Source organism: Falco rusticolus, chromosome 8, assembly GCF_015220075.1.
Source record: "Falco rusticolus isolate bFalRus1 chromosome 8, bFalRus1.pri, whole genome shotgun sequence".
Classification (NCBI taxonomy): domain Eukaryota; kingdom Metazoa; phylum Chordata; class Aves; order Falconiformes; family Falconidae; genus Falco; species Falco rusticolus.
This window is the reverse complement of record NC_051194.1, coordinates 61,425,648-61,453,170: the sequence shown is the minus strand read 5'-3', so window position 1 is coordinate 61,453,170 and position 27,523 is coordinate 61,425,648. Positions and strand designations below refer to the sequence as shown.

The 27,523-nt window shown below is 42.5% G+C and overlaps 1 protein-coding gene across 1 annotated transcript in view; it reads left to right on the top strand.

Moving 5' to 3' along the window:
• Positions 1-8,264: 8,264 nt before the first annotated feature.
• STAT4 (signal transducer and activator of transcription 4) overlaps positions 8,265-27,523 on the top strand; it is a 44,041-nt gene continuing 24,782 nt past the window's right edge. Inside the window, exons 1-5 of the mRNA XM_037398234.1 lie at positions 8,265-8,336; positions 11,012-11,140; positions 12,639-12,783; positions 26,047-26,145; positions 26,938-27,030. Coding sequence (XP_037254131.1) covers positions 11,013-11,140; positions 12,639-12,783; positions 26,047-26,145; positions 26,938-27,030 — 465 coding nt within the window. The 5' untranslated portion in view covers positions 8,265-8,336; position 11,012. The remainder of the gene's footprint in view (positions 8,337-11,011; positions 11,141-12,638; positions 12,784-26,046; positions 26,146-26,937; positions 27,031-27,523) is intronic.

The following is a 27,523-nucleotide window of genomic DNA, read 5'->3' as shown; positions in this document are numbered from 1 at the left end:
AGCCACAAAGGCCCTCCACTCTTACTGGGAAGATGATGGCTCTTACTGGCTTTGATGCCTGCTGCACATATGCCAGACATTGCACCTTCTTCATATGAAGCACAAAGTCCTCAGGCTGTGATAGCAGACTGGCCTGAATGACTACAGGCTACAGTGAATCAGCAAGCTCCCTCCTCAAACCAATCTATTCCTCCAGGAGAAACAGGAGAACACCCATTCCCACCTTCAGAAGCCTCATGATCAGAGTAGCTTTGGGGTCAGTGCAAGATATAAGCTTGAATGACCACAGGCTGACAAAATAATTGAGCTTTGGTCCTACCTACATCCTTTTGTGGCTGCAAGCTGCTTTCCTCCCTACTGGCCTTTCACCTCACGCTGGCCAGCTCTACAAATAACTTTTTTTTCTCTTTGTGAAGACAAGAACAACAACATGAGTTTTGTTTACACCATTAGAACAACTTCCAATGCTAAATTTTCACATAGGCTTTTAGCTCTTCATGTCACCCCTACACCCGTAGACACTCCAATTATCTCCCAGTGAAAACAAGCTCGTTTTCATTTCTGGTATGAACCGATCATACTAAAAATTTTGAAACATACTATAAAAAGCCACTTGGAAAATTCAGAAACAATAATGATTTTCAAAATAAATACAAGATCATTATATTCATCCATACTGGTCCTTTTTCCTCACTGCCATGGGAATTACACTGAGTGAGGGACATGCCAGTTTGCAGCTCAGCTAAGCTTCCCATCACAAAGGCCCTTACCTACAGCATGCTGAGGGACCGAGATCCAAGGAAAAGCAGCTTTACAGGGGAAAAATAAAATCCCACCTGACTTGGACTGGTTCTGGAAAGCTGTAGAGGAGTAGAAGGATCCAAGCAAATACCACTTTCATACATCTCAGAAGGAAGACAATGAGCTCATAACAGGCATGGGATCACCATCCTCCTTGTGATATCCAACAACACGATTACAGCCAACTGTACAACCACTTCAGATTTGTTGATATCTTATTTCTTAGCCAAGGAAAAAGCTGATGTTGTTTCTGAAGATGTGTGCTTTGTTATACAAATAATATAAAAAGATAAGGAGTTTCAGAGAGTAACATAAATCAAGAGGTTCTTTTGGTACCAGCAGAGTTAAAACCTGTAACTTTCATACAGAATATTTCAAGTATTATCAAGCAGAGATAATCAGAGTTTGGTTTAATTGCTCCCATTGTGAAAAGACTTTATTAAATTAATTAACCAAGTTATCCTCTCAGAGCACAATCCATTACTAATTCTAAAATTATTGATCTTTTCATTTGGAAGTCATTGTTGGGCATCAAATTGGTTTTTGCAATTAGCATATACTAGCAAGCTTAATAAAACTCAAGGACTCCTCTAAGGACCTAAGAGACTGTAAAATGAAAATATTCCCAAGTATGCTCAGAAATTACCATTATGCATAGTCATCTTGATCCCAAGCAAGGAAGGCAGTAAGAACTTAAGTAACTATTGACAGCACAAATCCCAAATGAGCTTACTATGAAAAAAGTTCTCTTTTTTCCTGTCCAGCCGACATTGACTTACATACTAATCAAATTGCATCACCAAGGGTGTTCATTTTGCCCTCCATGTTCCACCTAACAGGAACATATATACAGAACCACAGCATTCCCCAAATCACACTGACTTTGTATTCCTTTCTCACACTCTACTTTGGAAACCACTAATCACAAAGTCTTCAGCTTCTGTGAAAACAACAAGTGATCATTACCATTTGACAGGGAAGCTGTTGTATGAAATAACAAAAAAGCTTCCTCAGCACCCACAGACTACACTGAGTGGAAAAGCCTATTAAAACAGCACGACTAGCATTCCTAACAATCTGCACGACTACAAACAAAAAAGGAAACCTGACTCTAAAGTAATCCAGGGAAAGTAAAACTTAAATTTGCACAGTATCATTTAGGAAGTAGAAGGCTTACAGCAATTGTGTGTGTGTATATAGTTAGATAGCTAGATAAAGCAACGAAAATTCCTGAATAGTTACCAGAGAAGGGATACAAGGCAAAGCAGATTTACAATTATACTTCACATATGCAATTTTTCATTATCAAAAGGAAGTTTCATTCACGCTAGAAGGTAATTAATACAAGGCCCCCAGAGTTGTTCCCCTTTTCCTTGCTCTTCTTTCTTTCTTTCTATTTTCTTTGCCCCCACCTTCTTTCCATTCTTCCTCCATTTCTCCACACATGCCCTTTCCATTAAAAATGAGACTGGGATTCAGGTGGAATTGAGGCCTTTCAGATAATTTCTTCCTACCTTAATTTTGTCAGTGTGTAAGTTTGCATGGTGACTGTAGGACCCCAAGTGGCACTGGCTTTAACTTCTACAATAGAGATGTACCACAGGCTTCTTTCTCCTTAGAAGAATACCTTCTACCCAGAAAAAAAACCTCACCAGAATATCCAAATCCTTCCTCTTGAAAGCCAATACCTCGGCATTTTTCCAGGATACACATTAAACCACCCAGTGCAAAATTGCAAATATGACATCAAGAGGTAAAATGACAAATAAGGCACACATGAAAACAACATACATGTTGTTCAAAGGTACCAATAAAAGAAGTGGACTCCTGATGTCCCAGCTTGAGAGCGGAACTTCTTACTTTGATCTTGCTATGAACTGGTGCAGAAGATTTTCTCCCCAGGTGGGGAATGGCATAGACCTTCCATTAGGGAAAGAGGTCTGGCCACAGGCACAAGCCCCAGCAAAAAGCCTCAGAAGGGAAACCGTCTACCTACAGGGCACTCGTTCTGACCTGTTCCTGCATTGCTGAGTGGTTGCTCTACCTGCACCTGCCAAAAAAAGCAAAGCTAGAGACTGCAGTATTGAAAGGCCATGCTGCCATGAAAGCAGACAGCTGAGCCCAGCTCAGCGGGAGAACACTTCATTTTCTGTAATTCCCAATTTCTCATTATCCTCTACATGGCAAGTTAATTACTTTTCTTCTAGCTGATATCAGCTTGCTTTTGGGGAGATATGTATCTTTACTTCATGTGGATTTATACATCCACACATATGGTTCATTCATTACTGGAAGGGGGGAAAAATGGTAGGTTTTTCAGCAATGGAGAACAACCAAACAGCTAAAAAACCCCATCTTTTCTAAGCATAACAATAATTCCTTTAGCTACACACAAACACTGCTAAGACGTCTTTCCAGTCTTCATAAACATCTTGTTACAACATGTAACTTCAGGACAACATTGCTGTTCCTGTCTTTTTCTCCAAATAGAGGACAGTTAGGGATGTGACCTGCACGCACAACTGCTGATTTATGCTGTGCTGACTAGGAGGAACTACACTGTCAGCAAGACAATTTCTCATGATTAGAGTGTTTACTAGTCTCACCGAGACCAGAAGTCCACGTTCTGAATGTAACAAGAAAAGCTGTGAGCAGCTCAGGTACAAGACATAATGCATGTATAGCATGTATAAGCTAAATGTCTCTTTTACATAAAGATAGATGACACATACCTTAATTAAAGGTTAGTCAAGAAGCATAATGACTAGAGGCCAAACAGATGATAATCTTGATTACAGGTTGGTCAGACAGATCAAAGTAATAAACTGGCTCAGTTTTCCTAGAAACAACTTTGTGAACTCTTGATGAGAAGATTACTGTGTCCTGAATTCCTTCTCCATCACTTGAGACTCTTTCTTCCCTTTAAATAGAGCACACAGTTTAGACCCCTGCTTCTTATTCTCCTGCTTTGACCAGGGCCGAAACACTGGTGCAGTACAATGAACCATTACACAGTGAAGACTGACCTTGACCGGCCAAACTCAACAGTGGCTCGAGCCATCTCTGGCCTTGTGCCTGTCTGTACTCTCCAGGGCTGCAACCTGCACCCTCACCATACTACTGTGACTCCATGCAGCTGAAGAAACGCCTTCTCCTCCATGGGCTGACCTATGCTCTTTACTGCCTCGTTCCCCACTTCCCAAGCATCGTTTCAACCTGTCCTGCCTTGCCAGTGTGCCTCACTGAACTCCTCCACTGAGTGTGAGCCACAACTCCTTGCCCCTGAGCTTCTCCTTTCAGCCCATGCCACTGCCTCCCTCACACCCTCCCCGTGTGTTAGCTCAGCAGTAACCACTGCATGCCTTGGCCATCTCCTCCAGGATCCCACAAATGCAGCTCTTCTCCAGAGCTTCCTTGAACTGACCTAGACCATCTCTTTCTTCTCATCTCAGTCCTGCTCCACAGCAGTTTCCCGCACATCTCCAAGCATCATCACATCCTTCATGGTGAGCTCACATGCCCCACTGACCCTTCTTCCAAGAGCATAGAGCTGAGCCATACCACAGCCTCAGAAGGGAACCTCTCACCCCTCATCGCCCTGACAGTGTGCTCTGCTGCTCCACACCCTCCTCTCTCCCACCTGTGGTCCTCACACTGCTCCCCCATTCAGGCTGCCTTATCTTGTTTAAAAAACACGTAGATGTGGTGCTTAGGGACATGGTTCAGTGGTGGGCTGGGCAGTGCTGAGTTAATGGTTGGACCTGATGATCTTAAAGGTCTTTTCCAACCTGAATGATTCTATGATCTTCCCCTGCACACCTCAGGCCTTTTCATCCTCAACCATCCAAACTCTAACACCATAGGAACACAAGCCTCTTTATTCCCTACACCTAAATAAAGTGCACTTGCCTTCCAGTCTCCAACGAGCTTCTGTAAGGCCCCAGGCTTCCCCATGACTCACTGTAATGTCACAAGCGATTCCACTCATTTTCCAGCACCCCTTGCCGTGAGGATCACACCCTTGTTCTCCTGCCTCCACAGCCATAGCTGATACACCCAGCATCCTGCACCCTAACAGCTGGTTCCACAGCTGCTCCCCATCCTACCAATCGACCTGCCTGCATTGCCGTACCTGCCAGCAGTGGGGGGAGAAAGGAGGGAAGAGGGGAATAGGAACATCTGCCCAGAAACTGGTCTCTCAGTCTCAGATGAGGAATGACCTCAGATTCCCCTGGGTTTTGAGAATGACACCTTACCGAACTTTTTTCTCATGGCCTCTTGAAGCAAGCGTGAATAGATATTTGCATCAGATAATAGGAAGCATAACATCATCTGAACAACAACCACTCCACCATATAGCTTCTTTTCTAGGTTAAGCAGAGAAACAGCAAGCCACAAGGGGATCGGAAACCTCTTACTGTCTTATTGAGGATCATATGAACTACCTGTCATCTTATCGTTATGTATAGCAGTTACATAAGGATGCTCAGAGAATGAGTATTTAATCTAAAAAGAAAAATAGTTACCAATGTTTATTTAAAGGCTAAGGAAAAAAGTACAGTGCAATAGTTCCCCCTACTGACAGCACAAAATCAAATTACTAATCAATGTTATTGCTGGGTGGTCCTCAAACTACTAATTGAGTGTCCCGATGCTGTACCTACACAAGCTTACGGGTATGCAGTAAACAATGTGAAAATCAGCTGCCTTAGAAAATTATGAACATTTTCCAAATGCTAGAGAAGAAAATTTGATAAAACTCCAGTGGATCCCTACCTGAGATTATTTATCACATATACAAAAATGACAGTATGCAGTCCTATGGAAAAATTATAAAATGCACGTGAGATATGTATTCTGAATGAAATTCCAGGATATCCATCAGCAAAAACAGAAACATAAGTAAAGTGCAGCTGTATAGCTTCCTGTGCTTGCTGAAATCTAAAGGACAGATGGCAGGTCTAAGCAGAGACTTGCCAAACTCCAGCTGCATTTGGGGTCTGACCTCTTTGGACAAAGAGCAAGTCTGACATTCAGCCTGGTCCCCAGTTCCCAGCAAAAGGCTGTGAAAATACTGTAATTCTGCTCTAGTGTCAGCTTTTTTGAGCGAGTGGCAGCTGAGTTAAACTGGAACCAACAACAGGCACTTACAGAAGTCAAAACACAGTTTGGGACTAGATGTGCATCTGGTCATGAACAGCAACAGAAGCGTTCCTCCAGCCTTATACGCCCAGCTTTTGTTTCTGGGTTGTAAAGCTAACATGATTTTGCACTCTGGTCTTTTAACAAAAAAGTAAGAGGCTGAAGAAAATCCTCTAGTACAGCCTATCCTTATCTCATTTGAAAAAGATAACGAACAAATACTCAATGATACAATGTAAAAGAATAATAGAAATAGAGAAATATGCACTGAACCACACAATTCTATAAATCGGAATTTTGCAGACTTCTGTTACTATCCAGAACCTCTGTATACAAATTCACCTTAAAAATTGCTAAATGCTACTAAAGATAATGCCAAATCTCATTTCAACCACACGTACAGTGAATACGGTGCCTACCCAGCCAATATGCAGACATGAGTCAGCTGCTGACACCTGCATGCTATCTTCTAGGAGTTGTCTACATAGCAAAGTTTCTCACATCACTTTCAATTCTCCTTCTGCTCTATCTGGAAAACATTACACATCAATAGTGACAAGCACTTTCCTCTCAACTACAACTCCAGCACCTGGCTTTTTCACTTGAACAAGGTTTCACGTGTCTCCTATGACAGAGTGTAATACCACTTGGTCGGCTCCTGGCAGCTTTTGTGAGCATGTCTCTTACTCCAGGTTTGCACAGCCTGGTGCAGAAAACCTTCAGTCATGACTGAGGTTTCTGGCAAGACAAAATATGATAAATAAAACAATAGCCGGTCAAAAGGACCCTCTTTAGGGCAGACTGCAGCTGCTTTGCGTCACATCAGAGCCTCAGCCCTACCACCCAAGTTCTGTGCTAAAGTAAGCTGGATTTGAAACGGTCATAATTTAGCATTTTCCACTCGCTTTGGTTTTAGCAGCATTGCACCTATTGTAGAAATCCTTTTCCCAAGAATATACTTCTTTAGGGAAGAAATACTCGAAGCACATCTGTTGCCGTAACTCTCACTATAAGAATATTATTTACAGATATGACATTGGATTGTTAACTCCTTAATTAGGACAGGGGTCAAATCTTTTATTTTGGAGAGAAGCTCCTGCATCCCAGGCACTACCTGAAATGAGGGATGCTGTTGGGAGCCACAGCACATGTCATTTGCATGTTCTACCACCAAACTTCTGGAAGGACTAACATATATATATATGTGTGTGTGTGTGTGTGTGTAACAACTGCTGGTTGTTATAGCAGGAGCTTGGTGGCCGGCATGTGCCTTGGGAAGCTGCTGGGTCTGTGCCGAGGAGCCTGGCTCCCCAGGGGCATGGTGGCTCCCGCCATGGCAGCCCCCGTACTACGAGCTGGAAAGGTTTTAATGTTTTTAAAGTCTCCTGAAGATAAATAACTTCTTTTCTCCTCAGAGCTTTTCTGAGATGATTGCTTCTGTTTTGCTGGTACCCACATCGCACATTCCACAGCACCTGAAGCCCAATGGTACTGAGGCACCGGGGAGGGCTGGTGGCTGCCCGGGGGTTCTGAAGCACCCAGCACCGCTCACCCGCAGCCAGCCTGGGGTGGCACCGTGCGGGGGAGCGCGGGGCTGCCCGGGGCAGGGGGCTGTGCAGGGGCAGGGGGCAGGCCGGGCCCAGGGCCCGAGGCCACCGTGTGAGGGTCCCCAGGGCTCAGCGCCGGGCCCTGCCCGCGGGTCACCCCAGCCCCAGGCAGCGCCGCAGGCCGGGGCACAGCGGCTGGGCAGGGCCGGGGGGAAAGGGCCCGGGGGGGCGGCTGGGGCCGGCTGGGCACCAGCCCCCGGCCTGCCCGGGCGGCCGAGGCGGCCGGCAGCGCCCTGGCTGGTGTCCGGAGCGGCGTGGCCGGCAGGGCCGGGGCAGGGACCGTGCCCTGCGCTGGGCACCGGTGCGGCCGCCCCTCGGGCCCCGGGGCAGCTTCGGGCCCCTCACGTCAGGCGGGACGCGGAGGGGCTGGAGCGTGTCCGGAGCGAGGTGGGAGTCGGTCCCTTCTCCCCGGGAACGAGCGGCAGGACAAGGGGAAACGGCCTCAAGCAGCGCCAGGGGAGGTTTAGGTTGGGTGTGAGGGAACATTCTCCACCGAAGGGCGGTGAAGCCCTGGGACAGGCTGCCCAGGGGGGTGGCGGGGTCACCACCCCCGGAGGTGCCCACCCGCCTAGCTGCGGCGCTCAGGCACGGCGGTGGGTGACCGCCGGCCCCGCCGCTCTCAAGGCCGTTCCCCGGCGCGGAGGCCGGCCCGGGGCTGACGCACAGGAAAGCCGCAGCGGCGGGGCGGGCGCGGCATAAAGCGCGGCGCGGCGGCGGGCGGAGGGAGGCACGGCCGCCCGGGACGCCGCCGGCAGCAGGCAGGGCCCGCACCCGCGGCTCAGGCAGGTGGGGTGCGGCGGGGCCGGGCCGCGGGGCGGGGGCAGCGGGCCGGCCTGCCGGGGCAGGCGCTGGGGGAGGCGGAGCGGGACCCTGCCGGCGGGCCGGGCGGCGCTCCGGTGGCGCCGGTAGAGATTCACCTTCAAGCTGGAAGAGGGGAGACCTAGATCAGAGATGAGGAAGGAGATCTTCCCCGTGAGGGCGTGAGGCGCTGGGGCAGGCTGCCCCGAGCAGCCCCGGCCCTGGGGGGGTCAAGTGGAACGGGGCTGGGAGCAGCCTGCTCTGGTGGCAGGTGGCCCTGCCCAGGGCAGGGGTTGGGACTGGATGGTCTTGGGAGGTCCCTTCCCAGCAGCCAGCCTGTGGTTCTACATGTGGTCGCGTTAGAGGCTCCCGGACAACACCGGCAGCCTTTGGGCAAGCACTCGGCCTCCCAACGCTCCATACCCGCTGTCACACACCCCTGGGCTAGTTGCTTTCAGGGACGAGCCACAGCAAACCACAGCTATCTTAGCTACTCGTGTGGCTGCTTTTGTGCAAAAGGAAAACACATGTGGGCATGTATTGTACCGAGCGCTACAAAAATCCCGTTTACAAGCCATACCCATGTGCCCTGCAAGCGTTCATGCCTGTGAGCATCCCCCCATGTTACATAGAAGGCCTAAGGGGGTTGCAGCCTGGACAAAATCTTGCTTTGCTTTTCTTTTTTTTTTCTTTAGGTAATAATATTAAGTTTTCTTACTAATCTTTTTAGAATGTCCTAATCACCAGGATTCACCAGGAATTGCAATAAAAAGTCCTGCTGAAATTGAACAGGCTTAAAAATCTTAATTTCTTCTTTTTCTGAGCATGAGTTACTAACACCTCATGATCTGGTTCCTTGTATGCATCTCAGGAAATAAGGTCTGTGATTGTTTGTGACTATCAGTATAGCAACAGAGATAGCGAAACGCTCCTGTGCGTTACTCCTCCTCAGCAATTTCAAGAAACAAAGTAAATGTTCAGGCAATATTTTTTCCTCTCTGAACGGAAGTAATAAAGAGGAGGGAAATATCACTGGGCACATTTCCACTGACGTTACATACAGTGCCCTTCATACCACACACAGAATCATCCCATCCAGCCTTGGTTAAGGAGAAACTAAAACCTGCCAATCTCACTTTTGCATGAGTAAGTACTCATGACTCCACTACACCTTGGGATACTTTGTCTTTTTATGTTTTTTCCTCTGACTTAAGGAACCACAAAATGAAAGACCACAGCATTAAAAGATTAAAAAGTTTAAAGTTCTCTACTTTAAACTGTTGACATCCTGAAACTGTAATTCAGAACTGGAAATAGGAAAGCTGTTTATAAAAATGTCAGCTTTCTATAAAAACATCAATTTTGATGAAATTCTTTTTTTTTCGGGAAAAAATTCTGTCAAAAATATTCAAGCAGATATAATATGTTGACCCACTGCAGTACAATCTTTAGCCCATGACTGGATTTTCTGTAGACTTAACACAAACAAACATTCTAACAAATGGGAAGACAGCCTCTGGTATGGGATCACGGTGTGGGCAGAGCCCACTTGAGGACCAGGATCCCAGGGCACAGACCCTAGGGCATCCCTCTTCTCTGCTCATCCACGATGGCCTGTTTTCCACCCTACTGTTGACTTTTTATCCCTGTGCCACATCTAGAATTACAGCCTGGTGTAGCATGCCCTGAGGCAATGTTTTAGCTGTAGTCTTTCCTGCATTGAAAAAATCACCATGAAAATGGTGGGTTCACCAGTGGGATTAATGACGAGGCAGCACAACCCTAGAGTGCAGGCCTCCAGAAGGTAATGTTCTCCTAAGTAGGGAGTCAGTCACTTGGGCTGAGGTGTCTATATGGAGAGCCTGCACACCCAAAACAATCCTTTTAGCCCACAGAGTGGAGCAGATACTAATTCAGCCCACCTAAAATCTGGAACAACCAAGCTTCTAACTCCAGAATCTCAGTAAACAGCCAAAACTTACTCGGGATAGGTTTTTTTCAGTAAGAATTTCAGAGCCTGTCATTGGGTGATGCTACTCTTGCTTGTCTTACAGGTTTCATCTAACTTTACACTTCCCAATTTTTTTTTTCTTCAACTCTCAGAATTCTATGGCAATTGAAAATGGAAAAGAAGTACTAGATCAACAATTCAGGCTGTAAAACGTTTGTTCTCAAAACAGAGAATGTGGGGCTCTAGGAACAGCACAGTAACATGCAGCCGTTAATGGCTTTAGGAAAAAATTTGAGTGATATAAATTCGCTAAGAGAACAAATTGATTGCTTTCTACTACCATAAGAATAGTTTTACTTGGATTTGAAGAGTACAGCCCTAAGATGCCTTTCTTAATGAGTGATGCTGTGTAACTCTCCTTGCTTTCTAAGTGTCATACAGTACCCCAAAACATTTGCATTACGGAAGGAAACTGGTGGAGGTGCCCAATCAAGTGTGAGAGCTAGAATTTCTTTTAACAGTCTTGCTCACTGTTCGCACCCTTCCCTTTGACAACTAACTTTAATCAAGTACCATCTGCTGTGAAAGACAGAATAAACAGGAACATTAAAGTATGTAATGAGAACTACAATGAAAATAAGTGATTTATACTCATTGGATCATTCATTCATGACTTTTCAATGGCAAACACGTTTCATCTTTTCTTTTGCAGTATGTCCCAATGGAGTCAAGTTCAGCAATTGGAAATCAAGTTTCTGGAGCAGGTAGACCAGTTCTATGATGATAACTTCCCCATGGAAATCCGGCACCTACTAGCACAATGGATAGAAAGCCAAGATTGGTAGGATTAAATTTATTCCCTCTCTTATGATTTCAGTCATGAACAATTCTTTCATTATCTGGCAGATTTTAGGGTGCTTCTTTGTCAACTGCGCAGGCATCTGCACTTCAAGTATAGTATCCCACTAGTTATGGATTTAGCACGTTGAACTGTTGGAGTTTAAATTTAAGGAGTGTCTGGAGATGAGGTTTCATTTGAACTTACTCCTAAAGAAAATCCAATAATAATGGTTTAGCAAATTAATGGTATTACAGTTTTTTCATAGAAAAAAGTAACGTAAGTTATTTTTCAATGGAAATGTTATACATTTACCTCTTGCAGCATAAAATTATTCACTTGTCCAAAACTGCACTTAAAGCTGGATATATAATTTTGGGGAACAAGCAAGCTATTTGCAGGAACTGTTCTCTATGAGGTGAATTTATGCACGAGTTTTATCTTAAGAAAACTCCAAACTAAATGCAAGAAAAAGTTTATATTCACTGTAGCAGAAAGAGACATCTCAATTTTCAAGCTAAATCCACAAGACTATTGAAGGACTATTGCAATTAAACAAATATCTGCCGAGGAATGTGATCTTTCCTTACAGTTTATAGCTCAGTGTTTGTGGGGCTGTAGGAACATGGGAAACTTTAAAGTCTCCTTTTTGCCATATTTAGCAGGCATCTCTCAAATAGGCATCTGCCACTTGCAGGGCAAGGAGAGAGAATATCCCAAGGACAAGGATGACATATAGTCCAAAGTCTATCTTCCTCTATTTAGCTTGCTAATGTTATTGCCCTTCATGTGCCAAGCTGTTCCATAAACAGAAGAACCAGTAAAGCCTGGTTTTGTGTGTCTTTGTGTCCTGCATACCCTTCACCAGTAGTCAGAGTCTTCCTGTATCCCCAAATAGTTTGGCTGAGTGAAGGCTCATCTGGTGCCTGGTGTGAAGAAATATATCTGCTGACTGGCCATCTGGCTGTTGCCTCCTGGAGCAAAGTTATTACTGCCATTTTCCTCAGTGGAGGCGCTAATTTGGATTACTCTCCTCTACCAACCTGCCAGTTTTCTGTGAAATTTGTAAGAACATACTATCTTTTAGACTTCAAGCCCAGTGTCAACTTTGTCTGAAACTGGGCAACAAAATCAGAAGTTATATCTGTGTGACTGACAGAGCAAGAAGGACTGTATGTGTAAGCCCCATTTCCTTTGAGAAGTGGGCTAAAAATGCTTAAATATTGACCGGACCAGAGACTAGAAAACGCCGGTTGTCTCCCCTCTGGCTGACTCCATAGCTGCACGCTAACATCCTCACCCTGTCTTTATAGCTGCATATCTACTTGAATATAAATAAAAGGATCATAAAACCAATCATTCACAAACCTCTAACTATATGCAAGTCGCTATATATTTAAAGGCTTTTTTTCTGCTAGATTTCTGAACAGATTGTAATTTTCTGTACAGATAGATTGACACAACATTTTAAACGTGTGGTTCTCATTTGTGGATTCTTTAGGGAGGCTGCATCCAACAATGAAGCAATGGCAACGATCCTTTTACAGAATTTGCTAATACAAGTGGATGAACAGCTGGACCGGGTTTCCCAGGAGAAGAACCTTCTCTTGATACACAACCTGAAAAGAATCAGGAAGCTGCTGCAGGTGAGTCGTTACTTCAGATGACAAATTGCACACTCTTACTGGTTTCTAAAGGTAGTGTCCAACCTCTGTTGAACATGGTTTGTTCCTGTGCACAGCTCAGAGCAGTCCTGATTGCTATGGACTCTAAGCAGCTATGGGAAGACCAAGCCTTCAACAAGATAATTCAAAATAATAATTCCAGTATCTGTTACTTTGTGGAACAATAATTCACATTTTAATGCATGCTGCTGAGATACAGGTGCTGTGACTTCTTAGCTCTGTGTGTACCTGTGTTCCACTGAGTTCTTGAAAAATAAGACTATGTAGTGCTTATGGATGTTCCTGTTTTGTACAAATGTAATTATCACCTTTCAGACACATACAGATATTTAACTATGGAATAAAAATGCATATTTGGGGCTTAAAGAACCCTGAAAAAGAAAACCCTGTAAATCATTAGCATGTGTGCTATTTTATGCGCAGGTGGGATTATTTGTTATGAATGGTTTAAAGGTTTTTCCGTTAGGCTTCTGCAAAATGATACTTATTTTGATTAGCTGAATGTTTCTCTAATAATTGTTTATCTAAATGCGAGGATTCTCAGAGTCCCACTTCATTAGTCACCTACTTCCTGACATCTCTCTGTCTGCTGCATAAAACAGATACACATCTGAATTTAATGAAAGTTTGGGTTTTCTCTTCTTTGATGGTGTTTTCCATAAGTACTTAAATGACAATTATATGGCTTGCAAAACATTTTCTCTATTTGAGATATATACATACATATATGCATACACACACTGGTCTGGAAAATCTTAGCATGACCATGCCAAATATTTTGTTCTCTTTATGGCTGTATGTCTTTCTATTGTTTATCCCTAATGGTGGCCTCTTAAAAATGTGACAATATTTCCATCACTACCACGATTTCTTCCAGTGTTATGCAAGCAGTCTCATGTAACTTAAAAATTAAAGTTGTTTTTTGTTTCTTTTCTGGTTTGTATAGCAGCACTATCCATAATTTCAGTACTGCTCAGACACACCAGATTTACTTAACTGCTTTTGGAGTTAACTAGAGAAAGGTTAATCCTGTTATTTCTGTCATGGTCTTGGCACACTTTACCACAGCAGAGCTGAGACAGAGCTGTATCGCCTTATTAAAAGTAATCTGCCACAGCAGCATACACATGGAAAGAGCATTTCAGGGCACTGAAATAAGCAGTTGCACTGGTGTATTCCTGGCTTAAAAGATTGTGCATGTATGGTTATACCATCACAATGTGCACATGCAGAAGGACTTCTATATATTTACCTACAGGCTGTACAAAATTAAAATCTCTCACTGGTCCTTTGTCTCTTCACACCATTTGTTTTATTCTAATATTTTTACCAAAACTTGAAGAGGCAACTCTGAATGCTCTGTGAAATTTGGCATATGTAATCAAGCCTTGGGCACACGCACCTAAGTTTACGTAATAGCCAGCATGAAAATGGCCAGAACAAAACTCATTTCATTAAAGTCCTGTTTGGACTTAAGTTTGGAAATTCTATTATATATTTCCAAAGAGCATGAAGCAAAGGAGGCTAATTAAAAAAAAAAAAAAGAGAAAGGGAATTTTAAGTGATTTCTGATCAAGTGGTTTCTCAGGTGGCAAGGATCTGAGCCACAATTCCAGAACAAGCCAAAATTTTCAGCCAAGCCCCCCCCCCCCAACTGTATAGCTAGGTTAGAGTCACCATATACTAATTGCAGCAGCGCCAGCATCAGAGCTGATCTTTTACTTCTCTAGATAAAACAACAGTAAAGGTCTATGTGGAGCAGTCTAACCCATCATTTCGCTTGATTGCTGGCTCAGAAAAGAAATGCTGCACAAGTTGTGAGGTGCACCAACTTATTTTCCCCATCACCCTGTAGCACTGTAAGGCCCTGACTTGGCAAGCTTTCTCAAGCAGCATGGTCTCTCTGCTCCCTTGGGGTGCAAAGGTCTGTAGGTTTGCAGTCTAAAGCATAATGAACTTCTTGAGAGAACAGGTGTGATGCTGGAATGACACTGCTTGTTAAAAAGGATCTGAGTCTTGAGCTTTGCAGTAAAATGTTTCCAGCTCAACAAAAAAAATTATAAATACAACAGCTCTCTCCACACTGATAATGTTGGCCTTTCTCCGTTACATCAAGTCAGTATAACCTGTATTCAGATAAAAACCTACTCATTCAGTTTCAAAACAGACATGAGAACCACCAGATGCTGAACTGCACTTTCACTATTAGAGCTTTTCCTGATTTCTTATGACCTTTAGCGCTATCAGCCACCGTCTATTCTAATTGCCAAAATAATTTCTATAGGCTGAAGTAGGACCAGACTCTTAAAACAGTGTTGTTACTATTGTTATTATGGATAAGGCAAATAACTTAAAGTATGTCTTAAAAAAATCTGACACAACAGTGTTTTTGATTTTTGTGCAAAATATTATGTTACAACTTCTAATTTTTAGAACATTGATGATAAATGCATTTTCAGCCAAAGCATGGGCTGCATGTTGTATAGAGCTGCACAGGCAGTCGCCTGAGTTTCAGCTGTTAAAATTATTTCTTTATTGGTTAGGAAAGTACATCAGGAAAAAAACCACTATAGTAGTGGTAATCAGCTGACATCCTATCCTTGTTATTAACTGTCAAGTATTATTAATGGACTATGAACTGTACATGACACATAGTATGGACAGTATCAGCTGTAACGTCCTATAATTTGACTATGCAAATTATGTAATTATGGGGCTAATTTTTTTTAATGCCTCACTGATTATATTTTATTGCTGAATACATGAGAAGCTTGGAACTGAGCATTTGGCTCCTCACCCACAGCTGGATGCATTTGCAGATACCTAACTCTTGCAGCTTGAGCTGGCTTGTGACAGTTCCGTGACACAACAGCAGCAAAAGGTGACTGATGTACACAGTACAGCACCATGGTCCCTGTTGTACCAACATCCCACCTAGAGAAAGGGAGACTGGAAAGGTGTGCTGTAAATCTAGCGAGATTTTTCACCAGCTTTGATGGACGGAGGACTGGGTTCCTAAATAAGAGAGGAAGCTGCCTTTGCAAACAACTTGTCATTTCTAGTGACTCTGCAAACAGTGTTGGTTTGATTTTCTCTGAAGGTTAGTTATCATGAGCCCACCTTTATCTTTGCTTTGCTCTCTAGCGCAAGCACTTCTTTGAAATTTCACAGTTCACTCCTCTTCCTTCCCCTCTATACCACACACACAGATGTACAGGCACATGTACAGCATGCACACACACACACAAAGCTGGTCAACCTCAATACATGATCTAAGTGCAATGTTTGTTCATTATTTTGAACCAAATTTTGTTTAAATATTAAATAATACTTGTGAAAATAGATAATGCTGGAAACCAACATTTATTACTAAGTATGTGGAGTAGTACGTTGAGCTGTGGTATAGGTCCCTAAATACTATGACAATAGCAATAATAAAATAATTAAAATTAGAGAACACACAAAAGCCATTCAAAAGCAATCTGTAGTTCTTCACAAAAGGCAAAATGAGGAACTAGTGTTTAATTAGAAATACAACTAGATCGTTAGCGAAGAGCCGCCGTAGAAGAGGAAGCAACGCACACTTTACAAATGGCTTGTGCAGCTGTTTGCTAGACAGCAAAGGACTCGTTAGAATCAAGATTCCTGGTGCTGTTAATGAATCTAGAGAGGATTATGCCTATGAGTTGCCAGCACTACAGCCAAGCACACCCCATCTCAAAGATCTCCCCGGGCTTCATTTTTGTTATAAAATGGAGAAAACTTTATATCCTGAGCTTCACCTGCAACATCTTTATGTAAACATCTTAGTTGCTCCATGAAAATAACACTGGAAGAAGTGGGAGAAGTGAGAACTTACCCGCCTCAAACTTGCAATACAAAGCTCTGTGCAATCTTAAGCATTGTGAAGGGTAGGAGTAGAAGCCTCAGTGGGAAGATGGGTCTGCCTGGCACCCTCGCTTTTAGGCCACAGGACCATCCCTATTCTCCCACCATTAGAGAAATAACTATGGAATGCGGCATTTCTGCTTAGACTGCTGACATTCCCAAAATAATCTTGTTTGAGGCAAAAGGAAACACTGACCAGCAAAACCACGCAATTTGACAAAGTTATAAGCACTTGAAAACAGGGCTGAGAAACTTAGCTTAGCTGCTGATGTTATTGCTAGCCATCAGTAGTAATTTGCTTCTCTATTTCTTGCTTTCATTGGAACGGTGCTTCTTGACATTGATCTGGTGTAAATGCACATATTAAAATCAGAGTCAGTGTTTTAGGTTAAAATTCTTCATGTTTACTTCTTACATTATTATTACTTCTCTAGTCACTAAATTGAATTTATTTCTATTACAGAGCAGCCTTTTGTTGTTGTGCTCTTCGGTGAGACACAGTACAGCACAGTCACCTGCTAAGGTTAAATTCCCTGTCCATCTTCCTACAGAACTCCTGCGCCCCCACCAGCAGCAGCAGTTCTGGAAAGGGATGAGGAGAGAAAATGTTTGGAGGCAGTGGGAGAAAGAGGGGGAAAACTATGTCTGTGGTTCTTTCTGCTGCTTAAAGCCTAGATGGAGAAAAGCAAAGCAGATTAGTCACAAGGAGATGGTTTGTGCTGTTGCCATGCCAACAAAATGTAGAGGGCAGATGTTAAGTTCAGATGAGCTGCCTAGCACTTCTAGGAACAAAATTGCAGATGCAACAGTCTACATGATCTTAGCCCATGAACAATGACATCTTAGTTTTCACAGGAAATGTTTTTAAATGAGAGCATGCCTGTCCCTGATGCAAAGCTCCTGTGCAATACGAGAGTAGGTTGAGTACACAAAGACAACTGGTGAAATAGAGACACTCATGTAAGACACACACTGTCCGTGTTCCTGACTCACATGCCAAAATGTGTGGTTAGGGGAGAGCAGCCAGGCTGCAGTGCGCCAGGGGAGCCAAGGCAGCGAGGGCTCAGAGTAGCCTGGGGATCAGAGGTGGCCACCATATCCCAGTGCCCCACCGCTCTGTTTAGGCATGGTGCTGGCAGGCGATTGCCTGTGGATCCACGGGTAATCCAGGGATGTTCATCTCGGGGATGTTCTTCCCCCTCCAGCTCCGAGCTGGAAATTTGGAGGGCTCAGCAGGTACCTGCTAGCCAAGGCATAGCTCTGCGGGATGCAGCCTGGCCCGTGCATGGCTCAGGTGGGCTCCCGGGAGCTGAAGAGCCGCTGGCTGGGCTGTGCTGTGCACTGCAATGGGTGCGTGACAGCTGCGTCAGGGAAAGGCAGAAATTCCTAGAAACGTCCTTCTCATAATTGAAGCTCTCATTTATACTCTGCTTTCAAGATAACTTCTGAAAGCAATCCCTTCTCATTAATGGCAACATGCATCTGTGTCACATCACTGTTTACGGTATTCAGGGGAAAATCTGATTACATAAATCTTCCTTTATAAAAGTGAAATAACAGATTTCAGGAATAATAAGAAGGGCTGCTCTGCTCATTACCATTGAAGCCTGAGTTAATGAGTATACTATGTGCTCTGGGAAACAATTTGCTGTAAATTATGTATATTCATGATATTAATTTAATACTCACAGCAGATTCTCAGGTATTGGTGAACTTTACCTGCTCACTAGCCCTGCTAGAGCCTAAGATGAGGGGAGGATCTGAGCGAGCAGATCTGTGTGCACACCATTAACACCCTGGGGACTGTGCTTTCAAAGGGAAAGGTCAGGCAGAATCACCAGATTTGCTGATTCACACCAACCAGTTATATAAAAATGAGCTTTGGAAGCACTGTAGTTACAATGTGGAGCTGGGAAATAATACTTGAGTTGTATTTCTTTCTCCTACACAGTCCTACTTTCTTATGGAAAGATCTGAAATAGCATCTGAAAGTATCTTCTGTCATCTTAATCAACATATATTAACATTACAGCACTTCTTTCCATAGAAAATTCCCCTTGTTTCTAAGTAGTACAAACCAACAGCATCTGACTTTACGCAGTGCTACTTAAAACAGTAACATGGTAGTGTGTTCCTGGTTCTGTTTCATATTCTTGGTTATATTGCCCAGTTTGTTTCCATCTGTAACGAGAATTGAACGCCTTTCTGCTTCTTCAGATAGAACAAAAATGAACATATAAAGCCTTTTTACTTCAGGTGACTGTTTACGCAAGTCACCGTACCAGCAGCGTAACATGCATAAGGGATCCTAAAATTATTTCAATACATCAAAGAAAATGGACAAAATAGCATTAGACCTGAAATAGGACATTCCAGTTGGCACTAAACAAACAATTCTAATAAGTACTGTGGTGAGAAACAGTTGCAAGGAATGGAAACATAGCCATTGATGTTTGAGTTGCAGTTTCCTGTTAAGGCTTACAACAGGGTGAGAATGGAACAAAAGAGAGAAAGTTTCTAATACACCACAGCAGATCCATTTCAAAATGTTATTTACATGTATTTAGCGCTCATGTAACCCACCAGATCAACAAAGCACCAAATTATAGCAGGAAATGCATTTTGAACCAGTGTGTCCTGCTAATACAATTCAGATTGATTTTTTTATATGAGCATCTTTCCCCCAGTGAGCTTTCCAGTTCAACCATTAAAGCTGTTTACAAAAAATTTTGTCATACAGATGGGAAATCCCACACAGAAATCTGTATGCTAAAGCAGCTACCTGTCTGCTGTTAGCAATTGCAGGCTGGTGACTGAACAGCGGCTAATAAACATTTTTTAAAAATGATTAATACAAGACTGAAAAAAGGTTAACTTATTAGAAGTAAAATATTTTTGCATTCCTATTTATTATTTAAAGAATGTGAGTCTAAGTTTATAAATGTTTTCAGTTTGGTTTTGTAGAATGAATATGAGTTAACTTACAAGTAGAAGTAAAAATACAAGCAAACAAACTAAACAACCTCTTCTGGGCTTTGTTCATTCTGGAGTATTAAGGGCCCAGTTGCAATCAAACATCTGCCTGAGAGATTAGTTGATAATACGCACATCTTCCTGGCCAGAAGATTAGGGGGTGGGGTTAAAAAAAATATCTGTTCTCTCCCTCCTCTGCTGTTTTACCCTTTTTCATAGGGAGCACTGTACTTTTATTTCTTCTGAAATAAACCTCATTTAAATAAGAAGCATTGCTACGTTATTAGTCCCCCTGGCTGCACAGCTTTACTGTCTGATGATGAGATCCACAGCCATGTATTTTTTGCAGCTGTATCTCACCCTACCTGCTTAGAAACCTGCTGTTCCGATAGATCATTCCTTGACTGGTTGTAGTGTCTGCTGTGAGCGACTCAGCAGTGGGATTTGGGGGCAAGCTGGGGGATGGAAAAAAAGATTTCTGCCTTCACAGCTCATTCAGTATGGTTTCACAGCTTTGCCTATTACAGTTTGGTTGCACATGCCCTAAAAAAAAGCTATGATCTTTTGGATGTTACACGTTTTGCGATATGAGAAAAGCAGAAGTACAACACTACAGACCTATGTATTAGGGCTTCCCACACATCATAGGAGCTGTCTAAAACAATGAGGTTGCCTTTAAGTTCTCTCATGTAATTTGAGAGGGGGAAGGGGAAATCTAAAAATAAAAGTCTAATGAGAGCAGTCTAAATAGATAGTGTCACAGGTACTTCCTCTTAAAGACCTAGATAAAACAGAGCCATCTTTCCAGTAGAAAGAGATTTTTTTGAGTAAGAATACTGCCTGTTTATATACAGGCTTTCAAAAAACTCCCAAGCACTTTACTTACATCAGAGTAACACAAAGACTGACTCTTTCTTTGTATTCTAGCACTGTCTTCATTAGACTTTCTGCCTGGATGCATAAACAAAGGTAGAAAACAAATGAAGGCAAAATGTTGTTTGTCATATTTGAAGGTGAAAACGGGAAGTAAGCGTGTATGGTTATGCCTTCCCACGCACACATTTCTTTGAGATACACAACTATACCAAAGGTTTCTTTCTTTCAAAAATAAAATTATAGAAAAAGTTTTTTTCTCCCTGTTTCTTAATTACATGAAAGATGAGATATCTGCTTATCTAGACAGATGCTGGGTATCAGACAGTAAAATAAGCATATCAAATGAACAACAGGGAAGGTAATGTATTTTTGCTTGAATTTGTAATCCTGTTTCCCTTCTTTCCATGTCCCATCTCCCTTCCATCAGCTTTTTAAAATATTCATTCAACTTCAACAAATACAGCAATAGTCATACTAGTCAACAGTTCCATGCCTCCAAGTAAAGCTGTTCTTGTATACAGTTAAAATGCTCGAGCAGGGCTTTTACAGCAGGAACAAGAAAAAAATCCAGCTGATGTTTTTCATTGTTTAAAGAAAAAAAAAAGAGAGAGAGAGAGAGAGAGAAAAGCAGGGAAAACACAACCAAATTCTGAAGTGCTTTTTCGCAATTAGAAAGCACTAAAACCTACTCAAGTCCTTTTCAAGGTCACCTTGAAAACCAGGAAATCACCAGGTAAAACCCTGACTGACTTTCTAAAGGTTGCACAGCCCTTCCTTGTACATTACAAGTAGAGACTAACAGTCACTAATACCTAATCCTCTAATGTAATCACCAAAGAGTCAGAATACTCCAGTAGTGCATATATAGTATTCACTTATAGATGTGCAGAGTATATAGAGACCTTTGACACATGAAAAGCAAGTTGGTCAATACTACTGTGGTTGGGAGTGATCTACTTTGTGATGGAGCAGGCCACAGGAAAATTATCTAAGTTTTGGGAAAGTGAAAAATGGGAAGAAAACTGAAAGAATGACCTTCTGGTCTAGATTTGTTCATTCTTCTCAGGAAAAGCAGTAAATTCCAGGTGCTAAAACTGACAGCTGTTTGGTGTTCTTTTAAAATGCACATGTATTTTAAGGTGTCATAATACATATCTTAAAGTTTCTCCATGATCTTATAGCTTACAGAACCAAATCCTGTGTTTTCCCAGCCACTGTTTCATCCATCTTAACAGATATTTGAAGCTGTTTTAAAGTTTGGCTGGAGGGTCTAAACTCTGCACACTGTAATCTATAAATTATTTTTGCAGAAATGCCTGTTTTTCTTAATGGTCTAGTAAGATACTATCACAACAGGTGCCTCTGGAGTAGAGAGGGTGCATGCTCAGCAGTGGTAGGAAGGTTTTCTCTCGGGGAAATGTCATCAGCATTCAGAGAAAATATTCACCTGTTCAGAATGAAAGTTTAATTTCCTCTGTTTGCTTAAATTTAGCATCATGCAAAGAAGCCAGCCCAAATCAGATGATTTGCTGTAAACCATAATATGGAAGACCTCAGCAAAATGGAAGAGAACAACAACGACAGTAATATTAGCGGATGAGACTAATGTTTCCATTTGAAACTTCAGATGAAAAGCGAATCCTCATTTTCTCTTTGTTGGTATTTATCAAAAGAGAAGTATAAGTTTTCTCTGTAAATATCTAAACCTAATAATACAATTTTGCATAACTACAGGATCCACACCCATCCTCCTTTCCTGGCTGCCAATTCTCATGTCACGCTAAGTTAGGATTCCCCCATGTCAAGTCTCTCTTTTCTTTTTTTTTTAATTTCCTTTATTTTCCAACTTATACTACTCTTTCAATGATAGGAAACAATTTCCCATTAGTCATTCAGAAGCCAAAGTCATTTGGAGCATATTCTGCCCTCAACCAAAGACAAAATGGAAATGCCGAGCACCAAGAGTTGGCAGTAGATGGATAATAAGGCACATTCTGAAGCAGCACGCTGTGTAGTGTAATTACTTCTGAGAAGTATAAAACATGGAGAGAAAAAATGCAGTGTTATTATTTTGACGGAGTCGAACAAATCGGCTATTGTGACTCTTAGTAATTATTGTTATTTAATAAGCTACAATTATTGAGATACTTAATGTCACAACTTATTTATTATTTATCAATGTATTATCATTGAGTTGCAATCCATCTGCTAGGTTGCTGCACCAGAGGCTGTCAATATGGCACGTATGGGACAGAGGCAGCTGTTGGAGGAGGCAGAGCTGAGCACCGACAGGGCGATGCCCACGCAGGTGGCGCACACTCAGCTCCGTGCCAGCGGTCCTGCGCTCAGAGCACCCAGCTGTCAGGAAGGCAGGCAGGGCCCGTTCCCAGCCTTGGATCGCTCATGCTGCCCATCCACCGTCACTCCAGCTTTTGTCGGAGGGGCTGCTGCTCCAGGAGGGCAGGTGGCTGTTCCCTATTGACCTGCTTGGTGTCAAACTGAACCAAGCTGAACGAGCACCAGACAGGCACAAGTACAGGAATCACTCTGGGTGCAGCTTAGTGCTAGAGCTTTATGAGTTAGAAAAGTGAATTTTCACTTCAGCTCTTGATTCAGATGGTTTTCTTTTCATGAAACAAAGAAAAAAAGAAAGAGCTTTTTAACATTTTGCATATGAATAGTATCTAGAAACGCTAGGAAAGTCCCTGATACCTGGCATTTTTTCTGGGGGATTTTAAAACATCCCACTGTCAGCAAATTTTTTTGAAGTGCCTCTCCTACATAAATGCATTTTCCAGCTCCAAGAGAGGATTTTTATTTCTTCTTGACTTAGTTAAATGAATTTTTATTTGACACCTTTTTGTCACAGGGCAAAGGCAAAAGGCAACCTTCGATGCTTAGAGTGCCTGAATTGTGTTGGGCGTCGGTAAGCTGGGACTAAACACTTCTCAAGCTTTGTAGCTTCAGATAGCCTGCAGGTACCAGCATGTGGTACGGGCCTCATGTACTAGCTCTCTACGTGGAAGGGGGCACCCTGTTTTACCAGCAAAAAGATAACAACAACAAGCAGAAATTAGCAGACATTAACTGAGGAATTAATACACACATCAGTGGATTTACACCAGTCACAGATTTGTCACCACAGCTTTCATCCCAAGGCTTATTAAAGACAGGACTTCTTTCTCCTCTAACCAAGGCGCAGACAGATGGGACAGGCTTAGCGGTATGGCTGACTGCAGCCGAAACAAGGCAAGCCTCTTCCCCCTCTGCCAGCCAACCTCTCCCGACTTCACGTGGGCTAGTCCTTAACAACGAACTCATCCTTTGCTGAGCAGCTTCAGTCCACCGAGGAGCAGAAAACCCACTCAGCAAAAAAGCCTGAGTGGTTTCCATCCCAGTTAGCTTGCTAAGGAGTCAGGCACTGGGCCGGCACCGCGCTGCCTGGAGCATGACCGTTCTCTGCAGCAATTAATTTGCTCCGGCTGTTGCTGTTGGGCTCTACCTTCACCTTACTTCCACATGAAGCTCCACTCCGCTCAACCTTTTGCAGGAAGATCATAGCCATGTCCCACAGTCCTGTATTCCCTTCCCAAAGTTCCATCCTGACACTACGCAGAGACTGCTTGGGAATATGCTCAGTAAAGGGGACCAGGGATATATTCCTGGAGCTGAAGTTCAGTTGTGCTGAAGGAAGTGTGCAGTGAGAACAGTTATTACCCTTAGACCCAAGAAGCTGGCAGGGAGAAACGAGTGATGGCAGATCTTTGGCACTGTTTGCCATGGAAATCTGCAGTGCTTAGTGTTTCATCTGAGACATAGCATGTCCTGGGGTAGTGCTACTCACCACTTCTTTTTTTTCCAGACAACCTCCTAAAATCACAGTCTAGCCCATAACGCCTGTTCCTCAGGGTGATACAGATGATTGCTGGAGTTAAGCACCACCCTGTGCTGCGTTTAAAGCGCTCAAAGGATGCCCAGCACTGGGGCTGCTTTGGCTGTGCACTGGCTGCACTATGGGGCATGTACTTTATTTGTCCTGAGAAGACTTCAGAAACCCTAGAAACATTAGAAAGCTTAGTTTCGTTGCTAGCAATGCCATGGCAGTCACGGCTGCTCTAGAAGGGAATGTTCTGTACATCAGTTATTTAGTTTTTAAGAGTCCTATGTCTTTCACCTTAGCCTCAACGCAGAACCACAGTATAAGCAACAGCACGGTATTTAATACCAATTCTCCATAATTACAATTAACATTTTTAATACACTGTTTCTTTACCTTGTAATTGAAGTAAAAACATATTCTGGAAAAGTCTTTCACGTTACTTGGATTTCATGCAAAAGCACCCAGGAAACGATTGAGTTTTGTCTGTCTAGTAAAAAGTGTTAGAAATATATGTTTACTGTCATAGTAGTTGGCATATAGAAGCAGTGTGTTAACATTTCTATCAGATGTGTTCCCACCCTGTTTCTAATACAACAATTGGTATGAGATATCAAAGGGAAACACAGCATCAATTTAAGTATATATAAACTTACTGTGCCACATTCAGAGAAAGCAAGAATAAATGAAGTTCTGAGTGGCAGCAAAATGTGATGAGAATAAAAATTAATCAGAAAGAGGAAAATATAACGAGTCCAGAACTGGAAACCATGGAGGAAAAGAAATTAACTGGATTAATTCTAGTGAATGGTTGAAAACGTTATGAGCATTGAATACAGGCCATCTGAATGAATGGTATGTGAATACTGCATAAAAGGCATGAAGGATGTTGAGAAACACTGAACAAATATGTGACCATGAAAGAAGCTGCTTGAGAGTCCTCAATGATTCCAATTTGATAAATACAGCACAAACCACTATGAGCTGAAATTGACCCAGTCCTCACTCACACATCAGCAGTTCTGTGCCTTATTTATGCTGGTGTAAAAACATAAGATATTTTTTGGTTCTTTGATTTGGGACAGGAGTTGCATCTTCCTTCATCTTAGGCACATTATTTATTGAAGGAGAAAAATTGTTCAGAGACATTAAGATTTGTCTTCTGGCTTTATGCTGAAGAAGCTTTTCTGCTCACATCATTACTGTATTGATATGCTTACAACTTTTGGTTGGCAGAAGTGCTACGTGCTAACAGTGACATCCTATTTCAAATGGAAGACATGATAAAATCGTGCCCAGAATGGGCTGACAGGAAAGCCCTTTCAAAACAGCTGCGTTAGCAGTGGAGCAATTTGATCTTCACATGGTGCACATCTCAGAGTTGTATCTTTATAATCTCCGTAGAACACTGTTAAGAATATTTTATGGCAATGGCACTAACTGATGCTCCACTGCAAGGCTGAACCAGCACCAACAAAGTTCAAGAACGGTAGGGGAGTCTTTTCCACCCACACCAAGCTCTAGCTCATAGACACTGAAGCACATGGTGATTTCCAGAGGGACACCCTGAATTCTGAATTTTTAAGAGTTGTATTGACTTCTGCTTACAGGGCAAATATCATGGTAATCCCATGCATATAGCAGTGATCATCTCAAACTGTTTAAGAGAAGAAAGAAGAATATTGGCTGCAGCTAGCATGCCTGTACAGGTAATGAATTACATTGCATTAATCTGTTCCATGTTAATCTGCTCACATGCTCTTAGGACCAAATCCTGCCCTTTCATTCCACTACAGTGATTTGTGTGCTCTAGGGGTTACCAAACATTACCCTTTAAAACTCATGTTTGTACTTCGTTAGTGGCTCTACTGCTGCAAACATTGCTATAAGTGGACTTCTGTGTCACAGCTAATCTTCTGAGACTTTAATCTGTGGGAAAGGCTTTAAAGAGATTATTCTTTGCAAAACAGATGTGTATATTGTAAATTATGCAATGCATTAATGCACATCAATTATGTAATGCAAAACACATTCCATCTGATATGTGGAAAAGGCGTTGACAGGGTTTTTGTGTTCTTTGAAGAAAGAAAATATAAAATTACATATAAAACCTATTTTGGGGAAATTGTTACATAGTTAAAATCCAGATACAATTTTTAAGTCAAATGTGTCCTTTTTAATCACATATGGATATAATACTTACTCTTACAGGGTGTTGTGACATGGGTCTTTTTCAAAAATCTAATAATCTGTATCTCAGTCTCTATAATTTACTGGATATTTACTGTTTGCATTATACCCAAACCTTTTCACCTTTTGGATTTCAAAGTTAAAGGAGCATGTTTTTATTTTCTGTGGAACTAAACATATTTGTCTGTTTACATCAGTCTCCAGCTGGTAGAGGACCAGATTCTGAATTCCCTCTCTATGCTAGAACTTGCAGTACAGTTGCTATCACCTGTTATTACTCATCCATTCATTATATGTTCAATGTGTTCCAGGGCCCACTGGAAAAGTCTCTGCAGAACTCCACGGTTTCAGAACGACAAAGAAATGTAGAACACAAAGTGTCAGCCATCAAGAACAGCGCTCAGGTATTTTGGGTTGGGTTTTTTTTTGGTCCTGTTTGCTTTTTACACAGCAGTGATTTCCGTACAGACATACCTGAACTATCTTTAAGCTAGGTAGCACAAAAACTTTTGCTAACAAGCTCTGCCACCCATTTTCCACTATTCTAAGAATCTCAGCCCCGACTAACTACTCAGGACATACCTGGATCCTCAGGTTTTTACAGCTGCTCTGGGTTCAGTGTGCAAGCTACCTGTTTTAAAGCTGTCGCACTCATCCCTACGCAACTTGAAGGCAGACCACCAAGTGCAGTAAGAACATAAACCACTGTCTCTAAAAAGACGTGGGGTTCAGTAAATGCATTTCTGCAACTTCACCTCTTTTAGTAGCTGGCCTTCGTGACCTCTGAGTCACATACCAAGATCTTTGTAAAACTGAAGGCTGTGTGACATAATTATGTTTTGGAGACATGAGGGTAGAAGAACATTGGGAACTGATGGTAACAATTCTCCAGGAGTT